This window comes from Natrix helvetica (assembly GCF_964273705.1).
Source record: "Natrix helvetica genome assembly, chromosome: 2".
In the NCBI taxonomy this organism is placed as follows: Eukaryota; Metazoa; Chordata; class Lepidosauria; order Squamata; family Natricidae; genus Natrix; species Natrix helvetica.
The window spans coordinates 132,704,861-132,729,601 of NC_138552.1; the positions used below are offsets into that span (position 1 = coordinate 132,704,861).

Genomic DNA, 24,741 nt, shown 5'->3' on the forward strand with positions numbered 1-24,741 from the left:
ACCACTTATCATTGATGATGCATCTGATCTGTTGACCAATCAAAATGCCTTCCTTAATCTTGGCATCAGTTAGAACACCTTCAACTTCACTGTTCATCGCCTTTACAAAAAAATTTATCAATCTGATTATGTGCAATAGAGGCAAAATTATTTTTGTTGAGGCAACAAGTGGTTCATGTGCCACATATTTTTTTCCCTAGAACCCAATTCTTTCAGAATGGCCACTTATTGTTAATGCAAGGCAGCTCTCTCGCACAGTTGTTCCATTCACACATATAACATCAATACTTGGTACAGATAGACCTCGACTTATGACCGCAATTGATCCCAAAATCTCTGCTGCTAAGCAAGACAAAGTGAGTTTTGCCCCATTTTACAAGCTTTTTTTTGCCACAATTGTTAAGGGAATCCCTGCAGTTGTTAAGTTAGTAACACAGTTGTTAAGTGAAACTGGCTTCCCCATTTGATTGTTAAAAGGTTGCAAAAGGTGATCATATGATCCCAGAATACTGCAACCATCATAAATATGAATCAATTGCCAAGTGTCTGAATTTTGATCATGTGACCATGGGGATGTTGCAACGATCGTAAATGTGACAAGCGGTTATAAGTCACTTATTTTCAGTGGCGTTGTAACTTTGAATGGTCACTAAATGAACTGTTGTAAGTCAAGGTCTACCGCTAGGCCACCATAGATATTCCAGTTATACTCGGTGTGCTGGATTTGCTTCACTAACAGTTCCATGTTTTTGCATATTCCTTTCATACGTGCAGCATAGTCAACAGATACTGAAGGATGTACATTGCCATTGTGTAAAAAGCAGACAATTTCTATAAATGGTATATAATTGGTTAAATTAAAGGTTATTTTCAAGATTACAAGCCCAAAACATTTTAAGATACATCAAAAAGTGTTCAGGAAGCAAAATATTTGTTGTTCAGTGTAAAAGGGGACTGGAGTTTTGCCTATTCATTTTCCAATATTTTTTTATCTCACTCTCTTTTTTCTCAGGATTAAACTTGATTAATGAAAATATCTGTGAATCTTACTCCTCTGATTATGTGTGACTCTTTAGAAGTTTGTCATAATATAAGGATCAAGATCAGACATAAAGAGCCTGAGACCAGAGAGGTCTATTATTATAATAATGCACAAATTGTAACTTCTCTTCCTAATGAGAAACAGTTGCCTCTCAGTGTCTATGGGAATTCTCAGTCATCCGGGTCATGGTTGTCCCAAAGGTGCTTTTTCCAGAGGCAACTGTGTTTTTTTTTCTTTGAAGATGTTTCGCTTCCCATCCAAGAAGCTTCTTCAGCTCTGACTGGATGGAGGACAATGGAAGGATTTATATTCCTTGCAGAGAGTTGGTTATTGCATTATTTTAGAGAGTTGTTCAGGCCACTTGGAGGTTTATCTGTGTCCTCAGGATCACCTGTGTAGTTCAAATGGGTGTAGAGCCTTCTTGGAACTGCTGATAGGTCTGTGATGTAGAGCTGTGCTTTCTGCAGGATGTTTTCTGCCCTGTGTGCCTTCATTATTGAATACGGTGCAGGGTTTAGGGATGAATCTATGTTGTTTGCATCTCAAAGTAAAGCGCAAATGGTTCCTGTAGTCTGATTTTTTCTTCTGGGAATCCATTCATATTCCTACACCATTCAAAGAGCGTTCATTCCAAACTGTATAGCTAAAAGTCAATAGAGATTCTCAATCATCCAGATCACGGTTGTCCCAAAGGTGCTTTTTCCAGAGGCAACTAGACTTTCTTGTTTTTCTTTGAAGACATTTCACTCCTCATCCAAGAAGTTTCTTCAGCTCTGACTCAGTCCAAGATTAGGTCAGGGTAGTAAATAGGCAATATACACATATTCCATCCCCTAGATTACTTCTCCTAATAAAGTTGAAGTTTTCATAACTGCAGCTGCCTTATGTATCTAACAAAAGAGAAGGAAGCAAAGTTGGGGGAATTTGATCATAACTCTGTTGTGTCATATCTTTTTGGCTGTTATAGAGTGAAAGCTTAGCAGATGTGGAGAGGAAAATAGGCCCCAGAAGAATAAGAAGAATTACCAAGCAAAATTTAGTTCACTGAGGGGAAATAACGGAGGTCTATGCTTCTGAGAGAGACTCTGTGATAAACAGCATTTATAAAAGGGGACATGTATCCAAAGGAGAGGGCATGACCAGACTGTGGTGAGGAGTTGCAAAAAATGACAGGGCAAGTTGTAAGATTAATGAGAAATTACAGAAACTGGACAGTAGAACTACTTCCTGTTATTACAGCTTCAGAGAGTGTTAACCTCTGAGTAGGTAGATTAAAAGACTGGGGTTTTCAGGAAAAGATCTTTATAAATATTTCATGGGGTTCTGCAGTGCAAGCTATCTATTGTAAGCACAAACTGCCTTGCGCTGAATGAATCACATTTGAAATATGTCTCAATTAATGTGCAAATTTTACTTGAAATCTGTATTTCAATTCCATTCTAGCCTTCATTGGAATAGGGTCATTAAATACTCACAGATAGACACTCATTCAGATGCCAAACACAAGAGAGATTGCTGCTGATGACCAAAATGACATTTGTTCTAAATCTGATTTCATTTTATTTTATTTCTGGTCAAATTTCTAATAAAAGAGGAGGTTGGAAAAAAGAAGAGTATTTCTCAGAGTAGCCAGAAAATACTGAGGCATTTGAAAAATGACAAAGGCAAGGAACAGTAAGTATCCATTCATTTGTTTTGATGGCAGAGCAAACATATATCAGTAGGAAATATGGCACACCATTGATTATTAAAAGGACCACTTATTAATTCTAAAATGTGCACTCTTCACTGCGTATTTCCACAAGCAAGAAGTTATTGAAAAGAATGAATAATAATAATACATTATTTAACATTATTAAATAATCAATTAATTTAAGTGTAATAAATTGTTTTAAATAATACATTATTTTAGTTCAGTGGAACTTTTGCCACAAATCAGTGGCAAAAGATGAAAGTGGGGTCAGCTTTTGGAAATCACCTAGATAAATTTCTCAAGAATGCCTATATAGAACCATTATACGAATAAATCTGATACTTTGGTCAACTGAATTAGTAGGCGAAAGAAGACCTATACCTGCCAAATTTTATGGATCGGAACAATCTGACCAAGTTCTTGTTTTGCCTTTTGATGCAAAAATCCAGTAAAATCAAATTAACTTTCTGTTTAAAATGTGAGATGGGCAGTTAATTTCCAAACATGCACACTATTTGCAGGATTTCTAGAAGTGCCTCAGGATCACACTTTGGTGAATATAAGGGAGAAGGGAGTTTGCAATGGACGAAGAATTATTATATAGTGGCAAGGGAGAATCTAGACAATACACAGGCCACCTGTTTATTCCTCTTTGGGGTATATCAGTGATATGGAGAAATCATAGGAGGGCCATGGGACAAATTTACATTTCTAAAATAGTGTGCTTGCAAACACATTGAATCCATATAAGTATGTACTATATAGATCTATGCACACAAAAGTAGTCAAGTGTTGGATAGCTGAATTCAGGAGCAGCTTTGATTAGAAGATGTGCTCTGAACCAAAACAGATACTGAGTAATTAAATACCAGACCATGTTAATTAAAGGTGAAATGTTCATAATAAGATCACTTTGGATGCAGAGTAAAGGCTTAACTCAGCTATCAATGAATGCTAATTGACATTCTTTAATTTGAAGTAAGTGGTAGATTAATTAAGAAATATATAGAATTAGAAAGCCTCACTGATTCTAAATTACATCTTGAAGAGAGATAAAAATTGGGAGGGGAGGGAGACAGAAAGCGCCATCATCTTTAAATCACCCTTCTCTTATTTGTTTTTTGCCTAATAAAAGATCTTTCAAATGTCAAATATGGGTTAGACCAGCTACCAATGATTACAATTGAAGTAAATATAAATTTTAAAAAATATATGAAGGTGGAAAGTTTTTGAACAAAACGTTCATAAACTTGCTTCTATCCAATTTACCTCTTAAAGAGATGGAAGTATGAGAGACAGACAGACAGGGCAAATTTCCTTTGCCTCTTAAATACAGATTTATCTAATTAACAATAAACCAGGTAGAAACAGACCTAGGGACTGCTGAGATGAAGACACTTCCCTCAGAGGTGGGATTCTCTGCCAGTTCTCTGCCTGGTTGCTGGGTGGGCATGGCCATGGGGCGTGGCCTAGTTGGCTTCCTGCACCATGGCAGTGACTCCAGGAGAGTCCTTGAGCCTCCAGAAGGGCAAAAACGGCCTCCCCTGGGCTCCGGAGGCCCTCCGGAGACTAGAAACGGGGCCATTTCCAGACTTCTGGTACTTCCAGTAGGCCAATTTTTCGCCTTCCCAGAGCTTCCGTGTGGGCCCTGCACTTATTTGGCATGATGAACAGACCTCATGGAGACTCCTGGGAGGAGAGGGAGGGGTCGGTGGGGTCAGCCAGCCCTTGTAACTACTGGTTTGGCAAATCAGATTAAAATTAAAATGTGGTTCACTCAAACCAGTCCGATCCAGCTGAATCCCACCCCTGACTTCCCTACACCTGTTTGTTGCCTTTTCCCCAGTGGTCAAAATGGCTCATTGTACACAAAGTTGACTATCATCAAATTCTAAATGAGCCAGTACAGTTTTTAATTGAGCTAGTTAGTACGCATCAAGAGGTAGGAACTTCATGTTGCAGCTACTTTTTCATATTTATATTCATATTTATATATATATGGGAGAGACTAACATGACTGATTAAATCTGAAATACATCTATTTTGAACCAGAAACCACCAACGTCGTCTTGAGGCAGCAGAAAAACAAAGCCAAAAAGTTATGGAACGACTGGCAGCTGATATGCTCTTTGGATATAATGGTCCCCAAAATGTAAAAGCAGCTGTATCACTGTACAAGTTTTTAGCCAAAGAAGGGTCCCATAGAAGCCAGACTGTATGTGGTTCTTTAATTAACTGCAGCTTTAAATAATTAGTAGTCTGTTTAAAATGAATAATTAATAATTGAAAAGGAATAAATGTATGCACATGCAACAAAGAGATCTCAACTAGGTGGTAAGTAAATAATGAATTCAGTTGACTAATTTTACAAGGGTGGTTGCATATATGCATAAAATATACCCACAAATTTATTTCCCCAAGCTAAATGTACATTTATAAAAATGTTAAAAGCCAGTTTTACATCCCCCCCCAACCCCAAAATGATATCAGAGAAGCCGATGAGGCTAGAGGGCTGGAGAAGGAATATAATTCAAATTGCATAAAGTTGAGAGAGATGGAGTTTGAATGGTAGCAGATACAAGGTTGGAGAAAGCTGGAAAGTAGAGTTGACCTGGAAGACTACTATTTTGGTAAAACTACAAAAGCAGTACAGCCACAGGAGAGAGTTCTTTGACCTGCAGACAGTTGCGTGATGAGAGGAGTAGAGCTTTCAATCTGGAGCAATGGTTGTGGTGACAACAACTCTGCTACAGTAGTAACCATTGCTAAAGGGAACGGTCTGGGTTTAGAGTGGCAGCAGCAATGGCCAGGCATTGCTGGAGATGTCGTTGGAGTGTTGGCATGGAATGATGGAGTAGTAGCAATTGTGTAGTAGGACTGGCAGTGGAGGAGTGAAGAGACCACTGCCAATAAGGACTTCCAACTGGTGCTGGAATGACATTAGTAACAGTGGCACTGAGAGAGCAGTAGAACGTGATAGCCATTGCTGCAAGGATTAGCAGTAACAACAGCAAAGAAAAATTGTAGTGAAGTTATGATCAACTTAACAAGGGTGGATTTTAATAAGGTTAACATTTGGATTTAAGAATCATCTGGGAATGTGCTTTCTAATAGGTTGGAGATGGTGTGAATTATTTACCAGAATGCTGTCTTCCACCCATAGGATGGTTGTAGGACCATGATGGCGAACCTGTGGCATGCGGAGCCATTTGTCAGGGCACGCGAGGCTTGCCCTGTCAGCTAGCCAGCGCGCATGTGCATGCTGGCCAGCTGACTTCGGCTTTCTTTTGAGGCCATTTTTCGCCCTCCGCAGGCTTCAGGGAGGGCTAACACCAACCCTACGAGCAAACCGGAAGTTCATTCCCAAACTTCCGGTTTGTCTATAGGGCTGGTTTTTCGTGCTCTGGAGGCTTCAGGGAAGCTCCTGAAGCTTCCGGAGAGCCTCTGGGGGAGGTGGCGGAGGCTGTTGTCGCCCTCCCCAGGCTCCTATAAAGTCTCTGGAGCCTGGGGAGGGCGAAAGAAGCATGCCAAAAATGGGGGGAGCGCTGGTCTTGCACGCATGCGCACTGTGGTCGTGTGCATAGCATGGGTGTGGCCATGCACTCCCCCTGCTTTTGGCATGTGAGCCAAAAAAGGTTCGCCATCACTGTTGTAGGATATAATAGAGTTTGAAAAGGGAAACTTGATTGGTAGACTTAGACAATAAATAACTTGATTATCACTTTGAATGTACACTAATCGGCATACATTAAAATGAAATTTCATTGCAGACAGCTCTTAAAGGGCTCTCCAATATACATGTGTCATTAACATGAAACAATAAATAAATACAAAATTATGCATATACCAACATATATGACACGGAGAAACAACACAGTCTAGTTCATATTCAGAGGTGGTATTCAGCTGGTTTTGATTGGTTCTGGCGAACCAGTAGCAGAAATTTTGAGTACTTCAGAGAATTGGCAAATACCACCTCTGGCTGGCCCCGCCTTGCCATCCCTGCCATTCCCTGTCCTATGATTTGCAGAGCGGATTGCCGCACCTCAGCTGAGCTAAAAAACAGCTCAGCTCACCAGCACTGACACCAAGGGCGGTCTTTGAGTGTTGCCTGCATGCGCTCTCATAGAACCAGTAGGAAAAGATTTGGAATCACACCACTGTTCAGATGTATACATGTACATGGCGAGAGAAACGAATTTTGCGAATTTATCAGATATTGACACCCATGGTGGTTGAATAGACAGATTGGACTACGGAAAGCAACATAGCTGCCCTATCCAAGTGGTGTCAGGCTGAGCTTGCACTGGACCTCTTCTATGAAGCCATGTCATTTAGTGGGACCCAGGAAGCATGGTTCCTCTGTAATGTGCTTGCCCTATTGAACAATATCCCCCTGAGATCTAGATGGCAGCAATCCTGTTAGTTTTCTGGAAAGCCTTGGAGCCAGCTTTTCGATCAGACATGCAGGCCAGGCTGTTAATTGAGCTCTATATGTATGGGATGTTCATTCTGAGAGAGCTTTTTGGGAACATTGGTTCCATTTTGATGTTTTATATATGTTTGTTTATTTATTGTGAGCTACAGTGTCTTGAATTACAAAGTTGAGATGAGCAGCTATAAAATTTCAATCAATCAGTAATCCCAGAGGTTTCTATTTAGCTTCCAATAGAACATCGACAGGGAAGGAAAATCCACTGCCTCTCTAGGTAATTGGTCCCACGGTGAAACTGTTTTCCCGAACACTCAATTGGAAACTATTTCCATGTAACAGATACATGATTCCAAGTCATGAGCTCTGGAGTGAGAAAAATGGGATATTTTGTTGGCCCAAATTTTTGTGTTGAAAAATAAGAAATTATTTTGTTGGCTCTGTGGGTGGGGGAAGATCTTACACCTACTACTTGTCTCACACTTTTTGTCTGTGGCAAAATGATTACTATTTGTATGGTTTTCTTTAGCTTTCTCTTTGACTGGCAAAGCTATTCTTACTTTCCTTAGCTTATCCTTCATATATTTCTGAGCAGGTTGTCTCCTCTTTCAGATTCAACATGACATGAATTAAGACACCAGAGAAATTTAGATGCACCTGATCCCAAGTAGTGATAGGCAAATTGCTTATTGTTTCCTTGCTCAACTTTAAAAAGGAAATGTGACCTCATTGGCCTCCTTATGAAACCTCCTCTTTCTCCTCAAGCAAGTTGCTTTTCACAGAGTAATTGTCAATGACAAATTAGCACAGATGAACATTCATTCATTCATTCATTCATTCATTCATTCTACTTTGATGGGTCCAACAGGCCATTCCTTATCTTCTTCATTGATCCTGCACTCTTAGTAGGATGCTAACCAACTATTCAGTGCTGCTGCATGAAATATAGAACACACTCTGCACAATTGCAAATACAAATTGCTGTGTGCCCAGGATCACTGTTAATATTATTCCTTATCAACAGGAAGACCAAGTAATCTCAGTTTCAAACTTTCATAAGTATAAGTATAATCTTTATTGTCATTGTACTTAAATACAACGAAATTGGTTTTAACCTCATTGGTGCAAAATTATAACAGAAATGAAAAAAGAAAGGAAAAGAAAAAAAAACCTACCGTGTGCATGGAGTGATTGTAGTTGTATTTAAAAGTCTGACAGCCCAAGGATAGAAACTATCTTTAAACCTGTTTGTTCGGCTGGCTATACTTTGATGCCTGATGGTAGAAGTGCAAAGAGACACTGACCAGGGTGTGAATCATCTCTGAATTTTTGCCTAACTCTACTGTGGCACGAGGAGTTCAAAGCCGCAGCGTCTAAGCGCACCGCCATCTTGGGGGGGGGGATTTTCATGTAGTTTTCAGGACCACAGAATTGAGGCCTGATTCATATTACCTTTGTTATAGTAAAATAGCTTGCATGGAGAAGAATTTGGTCGAAATAATATAATAGAGTTTTACTGTGCAAAGACTTTCCCTAAATTTCACCATAGTAAGATAAGATAAATATGCCAATTCATTTTTTACTTGGGAATAAATCAAAGCTAATCATTGCAGGAAATTCTGATAAAACCACATCAAAATAACTTTGTCATATTAATATTTTAATTTAACAAATTTTGTTAACACATTGGTTGGTAAAAGGACTCTTTGTTGTTGCTGTCTTGGTTCTATAGGCATTAGGATTCTTGTCATCATATGGAATAGGAGTGGAATATAATCAGGCAAAGGTAAAAGGAAACTCTCTAGTCTGTTAAATCTGATCTAAAATGGCATTTAAAATATATTTCTAGCATGATAATATTTATTTATTTTTCCTTAGGCACTCGTATATTACACATTTGCTAGTATTGGAGGAAATCTTATATCTCAGATGATCATGGTTTGTAAAACATGTATTTCAATTATTTCCGGTTCTAAATTCCTAAATAACAAGGAAAATGATTTTGATTCCCCCCCTCCCCCATTTTTTTAGGGTTATCGTTACTGGTTAGGAATCAATGTTCCAAAGAATTGTGAAGCAGCATTAACTAATTATAAGAAAGTTGCAAAGTTCGGTGAGTGCCGTTGATTTAAAATGTATCTACTGTATAAGTCGTTTAAGATCTTTACAGAAAAAAATGGGGGAAACCCCTCTACTTTACACAATGTAAAAGGGGAAAAAATTTCAAAAGAACATTGGATCCATTTATTTAGAATACAAAAATGGTATTTAAAGGCAGTCATAAGTGCCAAGGAAAAATGGAAAGGTTCTCACTTCTGAAATGCCCTTGAGCAGAACAGTTAAAACACTTTTCCCAGAACCAAAAAGATTCTCCTAAGTGCACACCAATACTTACATAAACTTCTGTCCTGTAAATAGAATTTAGGGATCCTGGTGCAGAGTCCTTTGGTTCTCTGGATATGCAGAGAGCAGAAACCTTCCTTCACATTATAGCGTGAATACCTTGCATTTTCAGATATATGAACCCCGCTGCCCATGACCTTCCTTTTTTGTTAACAGTCTAGTAACATGACGTTTGCCTTCAAAACAAAGGCTACAATTTGAGGTTCTACATCTGGACACACCCAACATTATAGCCCTGAGGGGCTCATTATAAGGATGGATCACTCTGTTCTGCCCAACAAACTCCCTGGCAGTTAATGAAAAATGTGTGTGCATTTGTTGAAAGCAGTGCCTTAACTGAGAACTAATAATCCAATCAAAATTGTATTAACTAGTGTATTGTTGATGTGGTCCTTCCCCTCCTGGTTGCTGAAATAACAATAGCACTTAGACTTATATACTGCTTCACAGTGCTTTACAGCCCTCTCTAAGCGGTTTACAGAGTCAGCATATTGCCCCAAACAATCCGGGTCCTCATTTTACCAACCTCGGAAGGATGGAATGCGGAGTCAACCTTCAGGATCAAACCCTTGGTAGTCGGCAGAATTAGCCTGCAATACTGCATTCTAAACACTGCACCACCACGGCTCCTAATGGGTAAAAGCTCATCTTTTTCTACTGACTCTCAAAGGCAGCCGAAACTATCACCTGCTCAAGGTTAGAGTTAAAAAAAAGAGACTTGGTTTCTTCCCATGGAGTATGCAGGTCACTGCATACTCTCTGCATGGAGAACATAAGGTAACAGGCCAAGTAGCAGAGAATAAAGGAAAAGAGAACTGATTTGAATCCTGCCATTGTATACAGTTTTTTTTTCTACTGAGACATGAATGTCAGTCTATATAAGCATTTCCATAACAGAAAACATAAAAAGTACTATAGAAATTGTATTATTATATGAATTCTTGTGCAAAGTATGTGACAACCAATGTAAAATAATGCTAATAGATAAGACAGATAATATAAATATTTTTTTCCATATCAAGGAGCCACTTGCCTTTGGCTACCTGGAGCATATTAAAAAAAAATTGCATCAGTGGAATTTCATATAATGATGTTACGACATCATCATCCTTTGCCCTCAATGTGAATAGATATTTTTTTATCCACTCTGGATAGTTTTGATTTAACTCCATTTTAATTACATGCACTAGTGGGCAAATGCCCATTTTCCAGTCATAGACCTTTCATTTTCTTTTTTAAAACATATTTTTACTATTTTAAATATATTATATTTTCCATGCAGTTTTCATATTCTGCAATACATTCAAATAAATAAATAAGGGAGGAAGAGTCAATAATACAAAATAACAGAGCAGAAAGTAGATATTAATATTTAATCATAGGTTATACTTAGCACTCAATTTTTCAATAGAAGAGCTTACCCTAATTTATAATCTTTCCAGATTCAACTAAAACATGATTCATCCCCTTGAGTAGTCAGTATTCAAATTTTATCAGTCACTTTTTCCATAAAAGCAATTTTTTTTGCACGTCAATTATCCAATGATATGTTATTCAGAAATTATCAATTTTGCAGCCAGGATACAAGAATATAATTCATTCATTCCTTCTTTCCTTCTTTCTTTCTTTCTTTCTTTCTTTCTTTCTTTCTTTCTTTCTTTCTTTCTTTCTTTCTTTCTTTCTTTCCCATCTCACTATCAAGCAACTCTGGACATTTTTGTTTACTTTAAAATAAATTATGGCCCTCAAAATTATGTAACTCTGGCATGTATTCTACTTTTGGTTTAGTTATAATTGTTTGAATATTGTTTTCCAATATGACATCCCCTTTCATTGTCCATCACATGTTCTTTTCTGATTGCAACCCATCCAACATTTTGATGAATAACTATAGATTATTTGTGCTAATCTAGTTGGAATTAAATGTGCGATGTAATGTCTTCCACTGCATCTTTTGTATTGAAACTAATAAGAAAGCACCTGATTTCCAGTGTTGTCCATTTTTTCCTCTTCCATTTATTTTACTAAATCGTTAACAAATTTTCATTTTCTCTGTCCCCTGAAGGATGATTTTGTAGTGTTTATATCTTACAAACTACAGTAGCTGTTTTGATAATGTAAGTTATTGTTATTGTTATCAATAGTAGCTAACAAATTAGAAAAAAATGAAGACATACCAGTTAAAAGAGTGAGACTGATGGAAAGGCCAGAAAATCTGAGTATCAATGAAGAATTCTTGGACTGGGATTTATATCAATACTTTAAGTTTTTGGCTGAAAGAGGAAACACACGAATACAGGTAAGAGAAATTTCCTAAATTTCTTCCTCCTTGACTTGCTTCACATAAGAATTAACCCACTTTCTGAATTCACAAAATACAAGAAATCTAATGGTCTGGGTTTCTACAATACAATAAGATAGATGGATGGATGGACAACAGATGGAATGGGAGATAGATCTGGTTTACAGAGTGAACTCAGCTTATGCCAGAACACATAATGTACCCAGGGAGGTCCATATTAAATTCCTTAGAAAAAGCACAAGAGACGAAATTCTGGGTGTGCAAAGGGGGCAGGCACTGACATACCACGACAGGGAAATAACCATCTTGAAGCAGATCCCCAAGAAAATTAGGGAGAAAAGGAAAAATTATTTGCAATTGGCGAATAAATTATACCAGAAGGGGGTGTGGTTTAGATGGTTGATGCCTGAAGGTATGCTGATATTCTGGGAGGAGACAAGAATTAGAATTAACACACCCATAGAGGCACAGGCCTTTATGGAAAAAAACAAAACACACCTAGAAAAAACAGAAGATCCTACAACGGATATGCAAGACGCGGGAGGGGCCGGAGCTCTGCCAGCGGGGGGATAAGGGGCAATACCAAGAAAGCTCAGATCACAAAAATGAATAAGAAAATCTCATTGTTATAAACTGACCGAAAGTAGTAATGGAATTATATGTGGATTATATACTACAATGTATAAACTGATTGAAAATACCAATAGAATTAATATGCTGATTATATATGACCATGTATTAATGTTTTACACTCAGATGTATACTATGAGTTTGGAGGGAGGGGGCGCCTGCCACACTTTGCAACTGCCAAAATTTGTATACCTTTCCATTTACCTTTTCCCTTATAAATGTTAAAAAAACCAATAAAATTTTTGAAAAAAAAAGATAGATGGATGGATGGATGGATGGATGGATAGATCAACAACAAATAATAATAATAAAATTGCATACAAAGGCAGAATTAAGAAGACAGAAAGTGCAGACTATGCAAAAAAGCTGAAGAAACAGACACCACCTAGATAACTACTGCAAGAAGATTGCACAGACCTACAAGTTGCAGGTCAATCATGAGAGACTGGGAGAGATTAATATCAGAGAGGAATATTTCAAGGAGATTCACTATCACTGCTACTACTTGTCAATATTTGTCATTGCACTGTTACCTCTGTCAACAATACTAAGGCTTGTATCTAGACATTGTCTTTAGCACTCATATGCTAGTTATGATTCTACTCCATTTATTCCAGAATCATATCCTGATTGTAAATATCTGTTTGGTTGTCTTATCTGAAGTGATAGTTGCATCTTTGGGGATCATATTTAACCTGATCCTTTGTCTGTGATCTGCCAATTATAGATAATTTTTTTCTGGTGTAAGCATTTCTATTGATATAGTTCATAATGTCATTGGGCTATATAAAGCCCATCAAACTTTACAAGGTAATGATCTATGAAGAGATGACTTAGTATAATTGCAGCTATAATTGCTATAGAGATTCCATATTTCCATATAGCTCTCCAAGGTCTTATTCTTTGACCATTATGTATAATTCATTCACTTTGCATACCAACAATTCATTTTTCCCAGATATATCTTGGACAGCTGCATCTTGTAGGAAGAAGAGGACTAGAAAAAGATCATGCTGTATGTATATTCAGATTTCAGGGATGAATGCTGTTCCATTAACATTCATTAATGTGCACATTCTCAATTTTCAGTATGTTTAAAACCACCCTTTTTTAATCCCAATATCCTAATTTAGATTAAAACTCCAAGAATTCCCATCTAAAGGCTAGCCTGGCTAAACATTTTAAATGGGTGGTAGTTGGAATGCAGCAAATATGTATACAGATTCTTTTAAGGTTCTGTTCCCTTTTTAAATTCTTATATGTTCCAAATGTATTTGAAAAGGTTGATGCCACATTTTTTTCAAACGAAGTAATAGCAACATGAGAAAGGATGGCAATGTGGGAATTTCATCAGCATTATCTGAGAAGAATAAACCTTGGCTTCTCTTTTGGATCCCACCTCAGATTTAAACACTACAGTAGGAAACATTGAGCTTTTATTTTCCTATCATATTTTAAGTTGAATTTTTCAAAAGGAAACGGGATTTCCTAAAATTGGGAGAGGGGAAAAAAAAACTCCAAACCCCAACTTTCTTAATTTCACAAACAGACCCAGGTGCATTAGCAGCATATGAAACCATTGAATTATTGTCAGTTTTAGAATCAGTGTGGGATTGCAGTGCTTTTTGATAAATAATTAAAAACTACTTATATTCAAATCCATTTCAGTTAGAAACTACTGCCACAGAAGATACATTGTTTCCAAGAACTTTTTTTTTAATTTTTACTTTTAATTTCTCATGTTCCCCATTTTTTTCCTCTTTGTATATGAAAGTATACTTCAAAACCTAAGGGACTGGTTTGGGCAAAACTCGGCAGCACTTTTTCATGAGGCTGTTGACAAAAATAGGATTGCCAACATGATTGCTAACTTCTGAAATGCTAACTTTTCCTTGCTGTTTTTCGTCAGAAAGCTTTCTACTACTTCCTAAAAGCAGCAAATGCAGGGAATGCATATGGGATGGCATTCATTGGAAAGGTACATATTTTGTTTCCTGAGATCAGTTTGGCTCATATTATTTTCTATTCCTTCCTATAAATAAAACTAGGTCAGCTACAAAATACAGAAAATTGGGGGAGGGTGGGGGGAAGGAACAGGGCATAATAGCTTCTTTGGGAATTTCTGCTAAGGTATTATATATCCATCAGCTAAATTGTGTTCTTTTAATATATGCAGATGTATTTAAAAGGAAGTACTGTTGTGGCTCAGAGTAATATTATGGCTTTGAAGTTCTTCACCATGGCAGCAGATAAGGTAAGGTACTAATTTTAAAAAAAAAATGCTTGGACTGCATGGATTTCCAAGAACTTGCAAAAATGCTCATTTAATTTAGCTAGGGAGTCTTGCAGAGAAAGAAGGAGAAATATGAAAGTGTATGTGAATGTAGCACTTCTACACTGACACTATGAGCACCCAGTTGAACTTACATAATACCATACCAATAATCCTATTGGATATACATAACATATATGGATAAAAATAATACTGAGATTAAATCTGATGCTATTGGGCCAGAAATGTAAAAGGAAAATAGTTTATTTAACTTACGATGGGCAAAAATTAATTGAAAATCCATATGGAGGAATTTGTAAGAAACATAATAAAGTTTAGTGTCAGAAGGAAAGATGGTCTTAAGAAGATCACAGGTAGCTAAAGGAATTGGATCAATGTAAAAGTTGAGAAATTAGAAAACATCAATAAATTCTGCTTTTAAGTGACAGAAGTCTTTGTTGTGGGACACCCTGTCATTGCAGCTTCTGTTTTTTTCTGGAGGAGGTTAGGAAAATGGACAGGATATGGCACTTTGTTTTTGTTTTTTTAAGGGCCTTTTCAAGTCCTCTTGTTTCTCCTGCAGCTATTAGTTATGTGCTTCCTGTTATAATAAACATAGCAAATGTTACACCATGGGTACTACCTCAGAGGCAACTGGAGACAAACAATAAAACAAGCGTTGTGACATCATAGAGCGAACTCTGCTACTTCTATATATGCATGTGCGTTATTACATTGCATGCATATAGGAAAGGAGCAGATTCTTTGTATCCTGTTACTGAAGATTGGTTGGCTGCCTCTTTATTGCACTGTGGTCTTAGTCATGGACCTTCTGAATAGAGTTTGTACTTTGGACATTACTGCCACTTCACTGCCACAAAAGGAGCTCCAGGGAGGTTCCAGCTCATATTCATCAAGGCAAATATTGTGGAAGATAGAACTATGAACAATCACGTAGTACTTCTATCAGTTTTATTGATGAAAATTGTCCTATGTCTAAATGAAGCTATTTCTCCTATTATTTAGGGTAATTCTGTTGGACTTTGGGGACTTGGTATCCTTTATTTAAAAGGTAAAGGTGTCCCACTGGTAAGTCTTAATTTTGTTAGGCCTCTTTCATGTCCTTCATATTGATGAATAAAATCATAGAATGATTTGTGGGATAACATCTCATAAGAGTTCAAAAACAATCAACATGTGCAGACTTTGAATATAAGACTGAATCCTGTTATACTCAGTTTTCTAATAATTTAGCATTAAATAGTTTTTGAGGCATTGATAGAGAAATACAAAACTAGAGAAGAATTAGAACTCTACTGTGAATCATCAAAATTTATTTATTTTTCAGAATTACACAGAAGCTTTTCAGTATTTTCAAAAAGCAGCGGAGAAAGGATATGACAATGCCCAATTTCAACTAGGAGTCATGTATTATGGTAAATCCTAAATTCTTCCCTCCCTCCCTCCCTCCCTCCCTCCCTCTCTCCTATTGAAAATCCAAAACTCCCAAATTAAACTTTGTTTCAGGTGGTTTAGGAGTGAGGAGAGATTTTAAACTTGCCTTCAAATATTTTTACTTGGCATTTGAAAATGGCCATCTCCTTGCAGTGTACTATTTGGCTCAGATGTATGGTGAAGGAATGGGAGTGTTTAAATCCTGTCAAAATGCAGTTGAAGTAAGTAGCACCAATAACCTGCTTAAGATAACCATAATGTCCTTACAGATAATTGAATCAATAGTTGTCATATTACCCTCTTACTGTCCTGTAATCAGTTGTTATTGGGGGGAGGGCGGAACTGATCTTACCTACATACAACTTTTTGAATAAACACCATCCAAAAATCAAGATTATTGTAACAGGATCCAAATAGCTGGCAGATGCTTTGGGATGTAGGGAGAATCCTTTCTTCCAAATTTAGCCTGAAATGTTCTGCCTTGGATTGTTCTACGGTGTCTAATGCAATGTTCAGGAACAGGAACACTAAACACTACAGCAGTCAGGGGAAACATATTTACACTCTGTATCTGTGCATCTGCATTGGGAAATAAGCCTCATTAGGTGACTTCCAACTTATACAAATTCCCTTTATAGGTGTACTATAGGAAGGGACATCTATTTTTAAAGTGCTTCCTTTATCTTCTCCAAAATTCTCGTGGCGGGGTGGGGGTGGGAAGGCTTTGCTATTGGACTGAAATATTACTTGGGAGAAAATCTACTGGCTGTACTTTTAGGTATGTGTTTTAAAAGAGTAACATTCAGTTTATGCAGTGACATTTCCCCCCTCTCCTGAGAACAGGTAATGGTTGTTCACTCACTACTAGGAAGATGACTCTTCATTTTTAAAGCCACTATGGTGTCATTCTGCTTAAGTTGTGTACTTATGTATTGTTTGGATATGGGAGCTTAGTTGTATTTAATTTCCATTGATCTGTGATAGTCACAATTTATTAATGCTATATCACATATTTTTAGTGTTTTTTTAAAAGTAGCTAATATAAAACTATCTAAGTATAGCAATAGCACTTAGACTTATAAACTGCTTCATAGTGCTTTGCAGCCCCTGTTTACAGAGTCAGCATTTTGCCCCCAATAATCTGGGTCCTCATTTTACCAACCTTGGAAGGATGGAAGGCTGAGCCAACCTTGAGCTGGTGAGAATTGAACTGCTGGTAGTTAGCAGAATTAGCCTGCAATACTGCACTCTAACCCCTGCACCACCACAGCTCGGTATCATAAGCAAGCCTTTTTCAACTTTTTTCAGTGCTGTGTAGTGATCAGAGAGTTGATCTTGGATCAGAATGTAATAGTATGTTCAAATTAACTTGGGAGAACCTTTGCTAGACAATGATCTGATGAACAAAATCTGAATCTGAAGTAGAGATGGGGATGGAGAAAGCATCTCAGAAGGAACCCTCCCTAGTTTTTGAAAGAGTAAATGTGAGGGAGAGGAGGGATTGCAAAACTCAGACTTGCAAAATTCTGTTACTGTAACCTTACAATAAAGGTAATGTTAACATCCTATACCCATGATGTTGAACCAATGGCACGCGGAGCCATGTCACCTGGCACATGTGGTGGTGCCTATTCCTCTTCTGTGTTCTGGCGCTCATACACACGCGACAATCAGCTGGCCTTCATGCGTATGGCAGTGCCAGAAACTGGAAGAGCCGGTCTTCAGTTTTCCGTTGTGAGCATGCATGCCGACCAGATGATCATCATGCGCGCCAGTAACAGAAGACTAGCTGGCTGGCGCGGATGCATGCATCGGAAACTGGAAGTTCGTTTTCCGGCATGCTCATGCCCCATGGGCAGCTCCTCTTCCGGTTGTGCCCCCGATGAGCGTGCAAGTGTGCGCTCCCTTTTCAGCATTTGGTGCCGAAAAGGTTCGCCATCACTGTCCTATATTCATGGTTGGTGCTTCTTGTCTGAACTACCTTGAAGGGCTGACACAGAGACACCTTCACTCGAATCTACCCTTCCAGTATATCACTTCCAATAGATCATCACTCTTTTTTTCAGTGTAACTATTTGCAAAATGGGGTGTATACCATTTATTCTATCTCAAGGTCCCTACAAGAAAGGTAGGAAATAAACAAGAGATTTGTTAATCAAGACAGGAGACACCAGATATTCCAAGCATTATTTGCTGGTTTTTTTAAAAAAAAAATCACTTTCTTTGTGCTCCTCAGCTTTATAAAACTGTATGTGAGCAAGGAGGATGGTCAGAAATGTTCCGGACAGCATTTTATGCTTACCAGACTGGTAATTTAGACTCATCTCTAGTCCAATATGCCTATCTAGCTGAAATGGGCTATGAAGAAGCTCAGATTAATTCAGCTTACATCATGGAATCTGGTAAGGGAAAATCCTATTATGCTCATTCTTGCATTCTGCAATAGATGGACTGCCTTAAGATATGTGATGCCACAATTTTGTTACAGAAAAAGTTATACTTCTACATAGAAATCAAGTGTATCCATTGGCTCTTCTCTTATTGAAGCAAGCTGCAAGTCAAGGTATGAACAGAATTGAAAACAATAGTCTTTTATTAACATAATTTCCTCTCTTTGTGCTTTTAAAGCTAAGTAGCAAGAAATGATTACAGAATACAGAATAACAGAATTGGAAGGGACCTTGGCGGTCTTCTAGTCCAACCCCTGCTCAGGCAGGAAACCCTATACCATTTCAGACAAATTGCTGCCCAATTTCTTCTTAAAAACCTCCAGTGAACACTCACAGCTTCTGGAGGCAAGTTGTTCCACTGATTAATTATAGACTTTCTCTTGTACAATATGCCTTTCTATCTAGCTAAGGAAATTTCTCATTAGTTCTAGCTTCTTCTTTTTCTCTCCTTGATTAATTTCCATCCATTGCTTCTTGTCTTGTCTTGAGGTGTTTTGGAGAATAGCTTGACTATTCTCTGTGGCAGTCCCTTAGATATTGGAACACTGCTATCCATCCCTAGTCCTTTTATTCATCAAACTAGACATACCCAATTCCAGCAACCATTCTTTATATGTTTTAGATTTTAGTCCCCTATTCATCTTTTGCACTCTTACGTTAAGCCCGTTGCAAAGAAACATGTAGTATTTGGGATACAGATATGCAGACAACTTATTATTAAGATGGCATTTTCTCACTCATTTTATGTTAAAATTCTTATATTTTTATTTGAATGTTTCAGTGTTGAGTCTGCCCAACTCTGTAGTAGTCTAGGCTGCTTACAGATAAAAAATTAAATGAAAACAAATATAGTAAGAAGAAAAAGAAGACAATATAAAAAACCCCATATGCCTGTTTGGGGTTTGTTCCTTCTTCCTTGCTTTTGTTTGGCCTATTTTCGTGATTATAACCATTTTAACCAACAGTTGAAATCAGTTCAGGGAGAAAAAAACACAGTACCAGTCAATTTTCACTTAATGACTTTCTTATTGCCTCCCATTTTATTTTTAGTACTGAGAAGATAGTCTTAAAAGCTTTAAATTGCTTTACTTTATTGTTATTTCAATCATGCAAGTCATTTCATTCTATCAGAAAAAAGGAATGTTTTGTTTGTTCAAGAAAGTTATTTATTCAGTTCCTTGACCTGCCTCTTAAACTTTCTTTGTGAGTGTTCAGAGCACAGAAATAAATTTATGTAAGATTTCGCTATGTACCTTTAATTCCCGCTCAAGCACAGCAACTATAGTATATCTCTTCCTTTTCGGTGCCCTGATGGTGACTACATTTTATAGAAGTTAAGCAGACTATCAGTCTGCCACACTGTCTTAGATTTAATTTATGCCAGCCTGCTTGGAAGAAAGAGATGGTAAACTACTTCCATATTATTGCCAAGAGATTTCATGGTTATTTCCATGTAATCAAGAAATGTCCAACTCATAGTAAGGAACCTGTTACATTTCTATTACCAGAGAGAGCAAGAGGGAGTCAAATTTCATTTCCCCCCTAATGGACTAGAATATTTTACCAATGTCCTCTGCCTAATAGATTTTATATTAATAACATTGCTTTAGAGTTTGATCATAAAATAGAGTAATGCTTGATGATAATAATTGAGTCATTTCTCTTTCTAAAATAGATAAAATCCCCTCTCCCCTCAATGTAGATTCTGTGAATTGCAAGTGGTAAAAGATGTATAAATGAGTTGAATTACTGATCAAAATTATCATAATAGATTACAATAGTTGTACTTTATGAAATAGATTATTTTTCATGTAATGACAAATTCTGTTGAAAGTTTAAAACAAACTTAATTTTGAATTTAATCACTCTCCCTAAGTTTGCTTTGAAAGCCTAACATTTTCAGAAATCAAATAAGAGGATTTTATGGATTTAAATGGAATTGGATTTTATACAGGGAGAGACAATAAGTCAATTTTACTCCCTATCAGAAGGCACATCTTGATAAAAAAACGTCAAGATTATAAAGATCAGCCAGCAACCTTAAACAGGTTCTCACCTTCTGATTCGGAGGTCTCCGTGTTGGCGCATGGAAGAGATCCTCTTCTTGAATTCTTCCAAAATGTGAAATACACTTATAATCAGGAAATAGATTCAGCCCCACTTTTTGTCTCGAGCTCTTAAGGATAATTATGGAGATATTCACAGTTTTATATTTCAAGGGTTTGTTTTATGTATTTTATTGTCTTTAGCTGTCTTCAAATCCCTATAGATAGAATGGTAGAATATAAATAATTTAAAATACCCATGTGGGACATGTGTTTGCATTTTCCCAAGATTCTTCAAAAGGCAGTGAAAAAAATTGATTCTGAAAGATTTATTGTCATCCTTTCAAGATGATAGACGATGTGCAGATACAAAATAAAATCATCATCATATCATCATCATCATATTTTCCATGTATTTGTTTTCCAGGCAATGCATTTGCCAGAGTTAAAATTGGAGATTATTACTTCTATGGCTTTGGAACAACAAAAGATTATGTTTCAGCAGTAACTTATTATACTCTTGCAGCCAATCAACTCAGTGCTGAAGCCATGTTCAATCTGGCATACATGCATGAGCATGGTTTAGGGGTTCCTCAGGTAAAGTAACCTACCCCTGAGGTTGTTTCAAACACTAATGTTAATATTTATTGTAAATATTCTAGTTAAATAATGCAAAACAAAACTATTTCTAATGCAATGTCATGAGCTTTAATCAGTTGAAAACCAACTAGCCATTTTTGTAAGTTAAAATGTTACCTATTACTTGTTGACTATAGAAAATATAAAGCATTAAGAAATAAGGGTACCATGACATTTGCTAGTTCAGATATAGAATAAAAATTAGCAGATTGTAGAGTGAAAATTAGTTTTATTTTGTCATGGAGAAATGAAAATTCAGAAAAATCCTTCCCCCACCAATGTATTGAACTCTGATCTTCATCATTTTCAGCCAGTGACTTTTGGCCATTTTAGCTGGGAATTATGGAAACTATAGACCAATCTGTCCAGTATTTTAGAAGACTGCTAATTGAGAAAAGGCTTAAGACCAGCCTAAAACATTTTGCAGCCTCCTCCACAAGTGAATAAGCCTCATATCCAGACTTGGACAAGTTATTTTAGCCCATTCCTGGCACTACAGTGGAGTGACTTACAATTTAAGGCTTTTTCGTGATGCCTAAAATGTGTTGCCTGAGTATAGTGTTTCATTCTGTGTAGAAATATTTTTCCCCTCCCAGACAGGAATCTCTATTTTGTGTCCTGAGATTGTTAAAGAATGGACATTAGCAATGGGAAAGCCATCACACAAATGAGAACCTCAGTTGTAGGACTTTGCCTCTTGATTTTGTTAAACCAGTGGTTCCCAACCTTTTTTTGGCCATTCCCCACCTAAGCATCTCTAAAATTCTGATGCCCCCCACCCCACGTGACATATAATTCTTAGTTTATTCAAAAAGTGAACTCTACTCACACGGAGGAAGCCTAAAAGGCCATTAACTTGGTTTAAACAAGGTTTAAATTGCCCCCATTAAAAATCAAATTCCCCCTCTGTGGGGCCCGGGCCCCATGTTGGGAACCACTGATCTAAACCATGTCTAGAAAATAATGATAGAATCCAAGTAAGTAATGACTCATAACTAGAACCGTCTGCTGTCTGATGTTTTTTAACATGAAAAATCTTAAGGTCTTCGGTTCATATCCAATACTGTCTCTTCAGGACACTCAAACAAAATGAGCTTAAAAAGCTCTACAATTATGTTCTTTCTAGAAAATACATGCATGTGTCTATATAGAAGTAAACCTGACTTAAGATTAGTTGCAGTTTCCAGTTGCTGTATTTTACCAAAGCAATTTGCTATTTTTAGACATTTTTTTTTATGTTTAGGATATACATTTAGCTAGAAGATGGTATGACTTGGCAGCTGAAACCACCCCAGATGCTGTCATGCCAGTGTTCCTAGCATATATAAAACTTGAGACTATGCACGTGCTTACAAATCTGCCACTTCTCAACGTAAGTCTGGTTTATATAAACTCTAATAATGTTAGCTGTATGACTGTCGGATCAAAACTCCAGAGAAGTACTGGATTTAGCTGTGTATATATACATATATATAGACCCGAATACAACAAAACCAACATATACATATACATATACATATACATATACATATACATATACATATACATATACATCATATACATATACATATACATATACATATACATATACATATACATATACATATACATATACATATACATATACATATACATATATATATATATATATTACAATCTTACACGGGAAAAGACCCAAATACAAGACCAGCATACCTACACCCATGAAAATCTATGAGTGTGTGTGTGTGTATTCGTAGATTTTCACGGGTGTAAGTATGCTGGTCTTGTTGTATTCGGGTCTTTTCCCGTGTAAGATTGAGGTTGTCTTGGCAACATTTCGGCAAGGTCTCACTCGCCATCCTCAGGCTGGTGTTTTGGCTTAAAGCGTGGCCGGAGCTGCCATCTTTCTATAAATCTTGGTGGGGGAGTGTGGAGTGCTGGCTTTGTTTCAGTAAGTGGATTGATTGGATGTGTGGCTGTATCATGATTGGTAGATTGGTGCTGATTGGTGCTGGTTGTTGGTCCATTGTTGTTTTGTGTTGTAACGGCCTGGATGGTGGGTGGCGCTCGTTTGTTTACCAGGGCTGGTTTCCAGATGTCTGGTAGGTGGGAGGTATCGTCACGTTTATCTTCTCATACTGTGTGTGTGTGTGTGTGTGTGTGTGTGTGTGTGTGTGTGTATGCATGCATGCATGCATGTATGTATGTATGTATGTCATTTAGTGACTGTCCAGATCAGGACAGTCTTGGCTGTTCCAGAATACTTTGTTTATGAAACAGCTGTTGCTTTACATTTATAATACTTGTGGTTTTTAAAACTAGGTTGCTATTAAACAAATGATGATGGTTATTTTAAATGTTAAGGGTCAGAACTGAGATGTTGCAAATAATATTGCCACCAAAGATAACAAAACTGCAGATAATCTCAAAAGTGTTTGGCATATATGCAAACATCCACCAGCTGTGTTGAACATGTGTAGAAACCAAACTGAAATATACAGATGGGCAAAACCCTTTCCTATGTATACCAAAGGCTGCAAATGACAGCAAAAGCTCAAGAAAACTGCATTCCAAACAGTGGTGGGTTCCGGATCTCGTTGCAACCGGTACGGTGCAATGGGGCCCGGCGTCCACCACATAAACGTGAGCAGCGCGTGCATGCGTACTTGAATATGTACAATATTCAATATTCAAGAAATATGCACATTAGTTTTTAATATAAATATGACCTCTTGTTAGTGTATTAGATTACTCACCATATGAAGTTGATAGACTGTTAGACATTATTGTTTAATATTAAACCAATGTGTCAGATTGTTGTCAAAATATCAAGCAATGATGCCTTTACTGTTTCCATTAGATGCCCAATAAAAGAAAGGCAAGAAAGGAAGTTGACATTTATACTAAATTAAGCTGAAGGGGGTCATATGAAGGATCAAGCAAGGCTTTAACAATTCATTAACCCCTTTAATTAATAAATGAATTTGGGGTGCTAAAGGAAAACAAAGAAATTGAGAATGCTCCTGACATAAGCAATAGCTTCAAGAATGATGGTTAGGTTGTAAAAGCACAGAGGATGGTGTCAATGGCAAATTACACAGTATATAAAAATGATTACAGGAGAAGGGAATATTATCAAATTCACATTGCAAAAATTGACTTTAACGCATTTCCTATTTGTGTTTCATGCGTAGATTTGTTTTTATGGTTTGTAGACCATGATTTATCTAGTGCATTGTGCAACATTCATAAGCATAGTTTAACAACTCGTGACTTTGTATTATGCTAAGCCAGGATTGGAAATATATTTGTAGAGTCACTGGAGTGGTTCATATATCAATCTATTATGTATATTGATCTTTCCCTCCTGGAAATTGGTGGGTGGGAAGGAGTTGC

At 37.2% G+C, this 24,741-nt stretch overlaps 2 protein-coding genes across 2 annotated transcripts in view; one reads left to right on the forward strand and one right to left on the reverse strand.

The window, feature by feature from the left end:
* SEL1L2 (SEL1L2 adaptor subunit of SYVN1 ubiquitin ligase) overlaps nucleotides 1-24,741 on the forward strand; it is a 52,725-nt gene that overhangs the window by 26,827 nt on the left and 1,157 nt on the right. Inside the window, exons 4-19 of the mRNA XM_081941848.1 lie at nucleotides 2,635-2,716; nucleotides 4,788-4,950; nucleotides 8,900-8,953; nucleotides 9,046-9,105; nucleotides 9,199-9,280; nucleotides 11,715-11,869; nucleotides 13,461-13,517; nucleotides 14,412-14,480; nucleotides 14,679-14,756; nucleotides 15,801-15,863; nucleotides 16,123-16,210; nucleotides 16,302-16,450; nucleotides 18,466-18,631; nucleotides 18,718-18,792; nucleotides 21,152-21,321; nucleotides 22,607-22,735. Coding sequence (XP_081797974.1) covers nucleotides 2,635-2,716; nucleotides 4,788-4,950; nucleotides 8,900-8,953; nucleotides 9,046-9,105; nucleotides 9,199-9,280; nucleotides 11,715-11,869; nucleotides 13,461-13,517; nucleotides 14,412-14,480; nucleotides 14,679-14,756; nucleotides 15,801-15,863; nucleotides 16,123-16,210; nucleotides 16,302-16,450; nucleotides 18,466-18,631; nucleotides 18,718-18,792; nucleotides 21,152-21,321; nucleotides 22,607-22,735 — 1,640 coding nt within the window. The remainder of the gene's footprint in view (nucleotides 1-2,634; nucleotides 2,717-4,787; nucleotides 4,951-8,899; nucleotides 8,954-9,045; nucleotides 9,106-9,198; nucleotides 9,281-11,714; nucleotides 11,870-13,460; nucleotides 13,518-14,411; nucleotides 14,481-14,678; nucleotides 14,757-15,800; nucleotides 15,864-16,122; nucleotides 16,211-16,301; nucleotides 16,451-18,465; nucleotides 18,632-18,717; nucleotides 18,793-21,151; nucleotides 21,322-22,606; nucleotides 22,736-24,741) is intronic.
* The window catches only part of NDUFAF5 (NADH:ubiquinone oxidoreductase complex assembly factor 5), a 34,420-nt gene continuing 27,621 nt past the window's right edge, over nucleotides 17,943-24,741 (reverse strand). Inside the window, exon 12 of the mRNA XM_081941854.1 lies at nucleotides 17,943-18,332. Within this exon, the coding sequence (XP_081797980.1) occupies nucleotides 18,263-18,332 (70 nt within the window). The 3' untranslated portion in view covers nucleotides 17,943-18,262. The remainder of the gene's footprint in view (nucleotides 18,333-24,741) is intronic.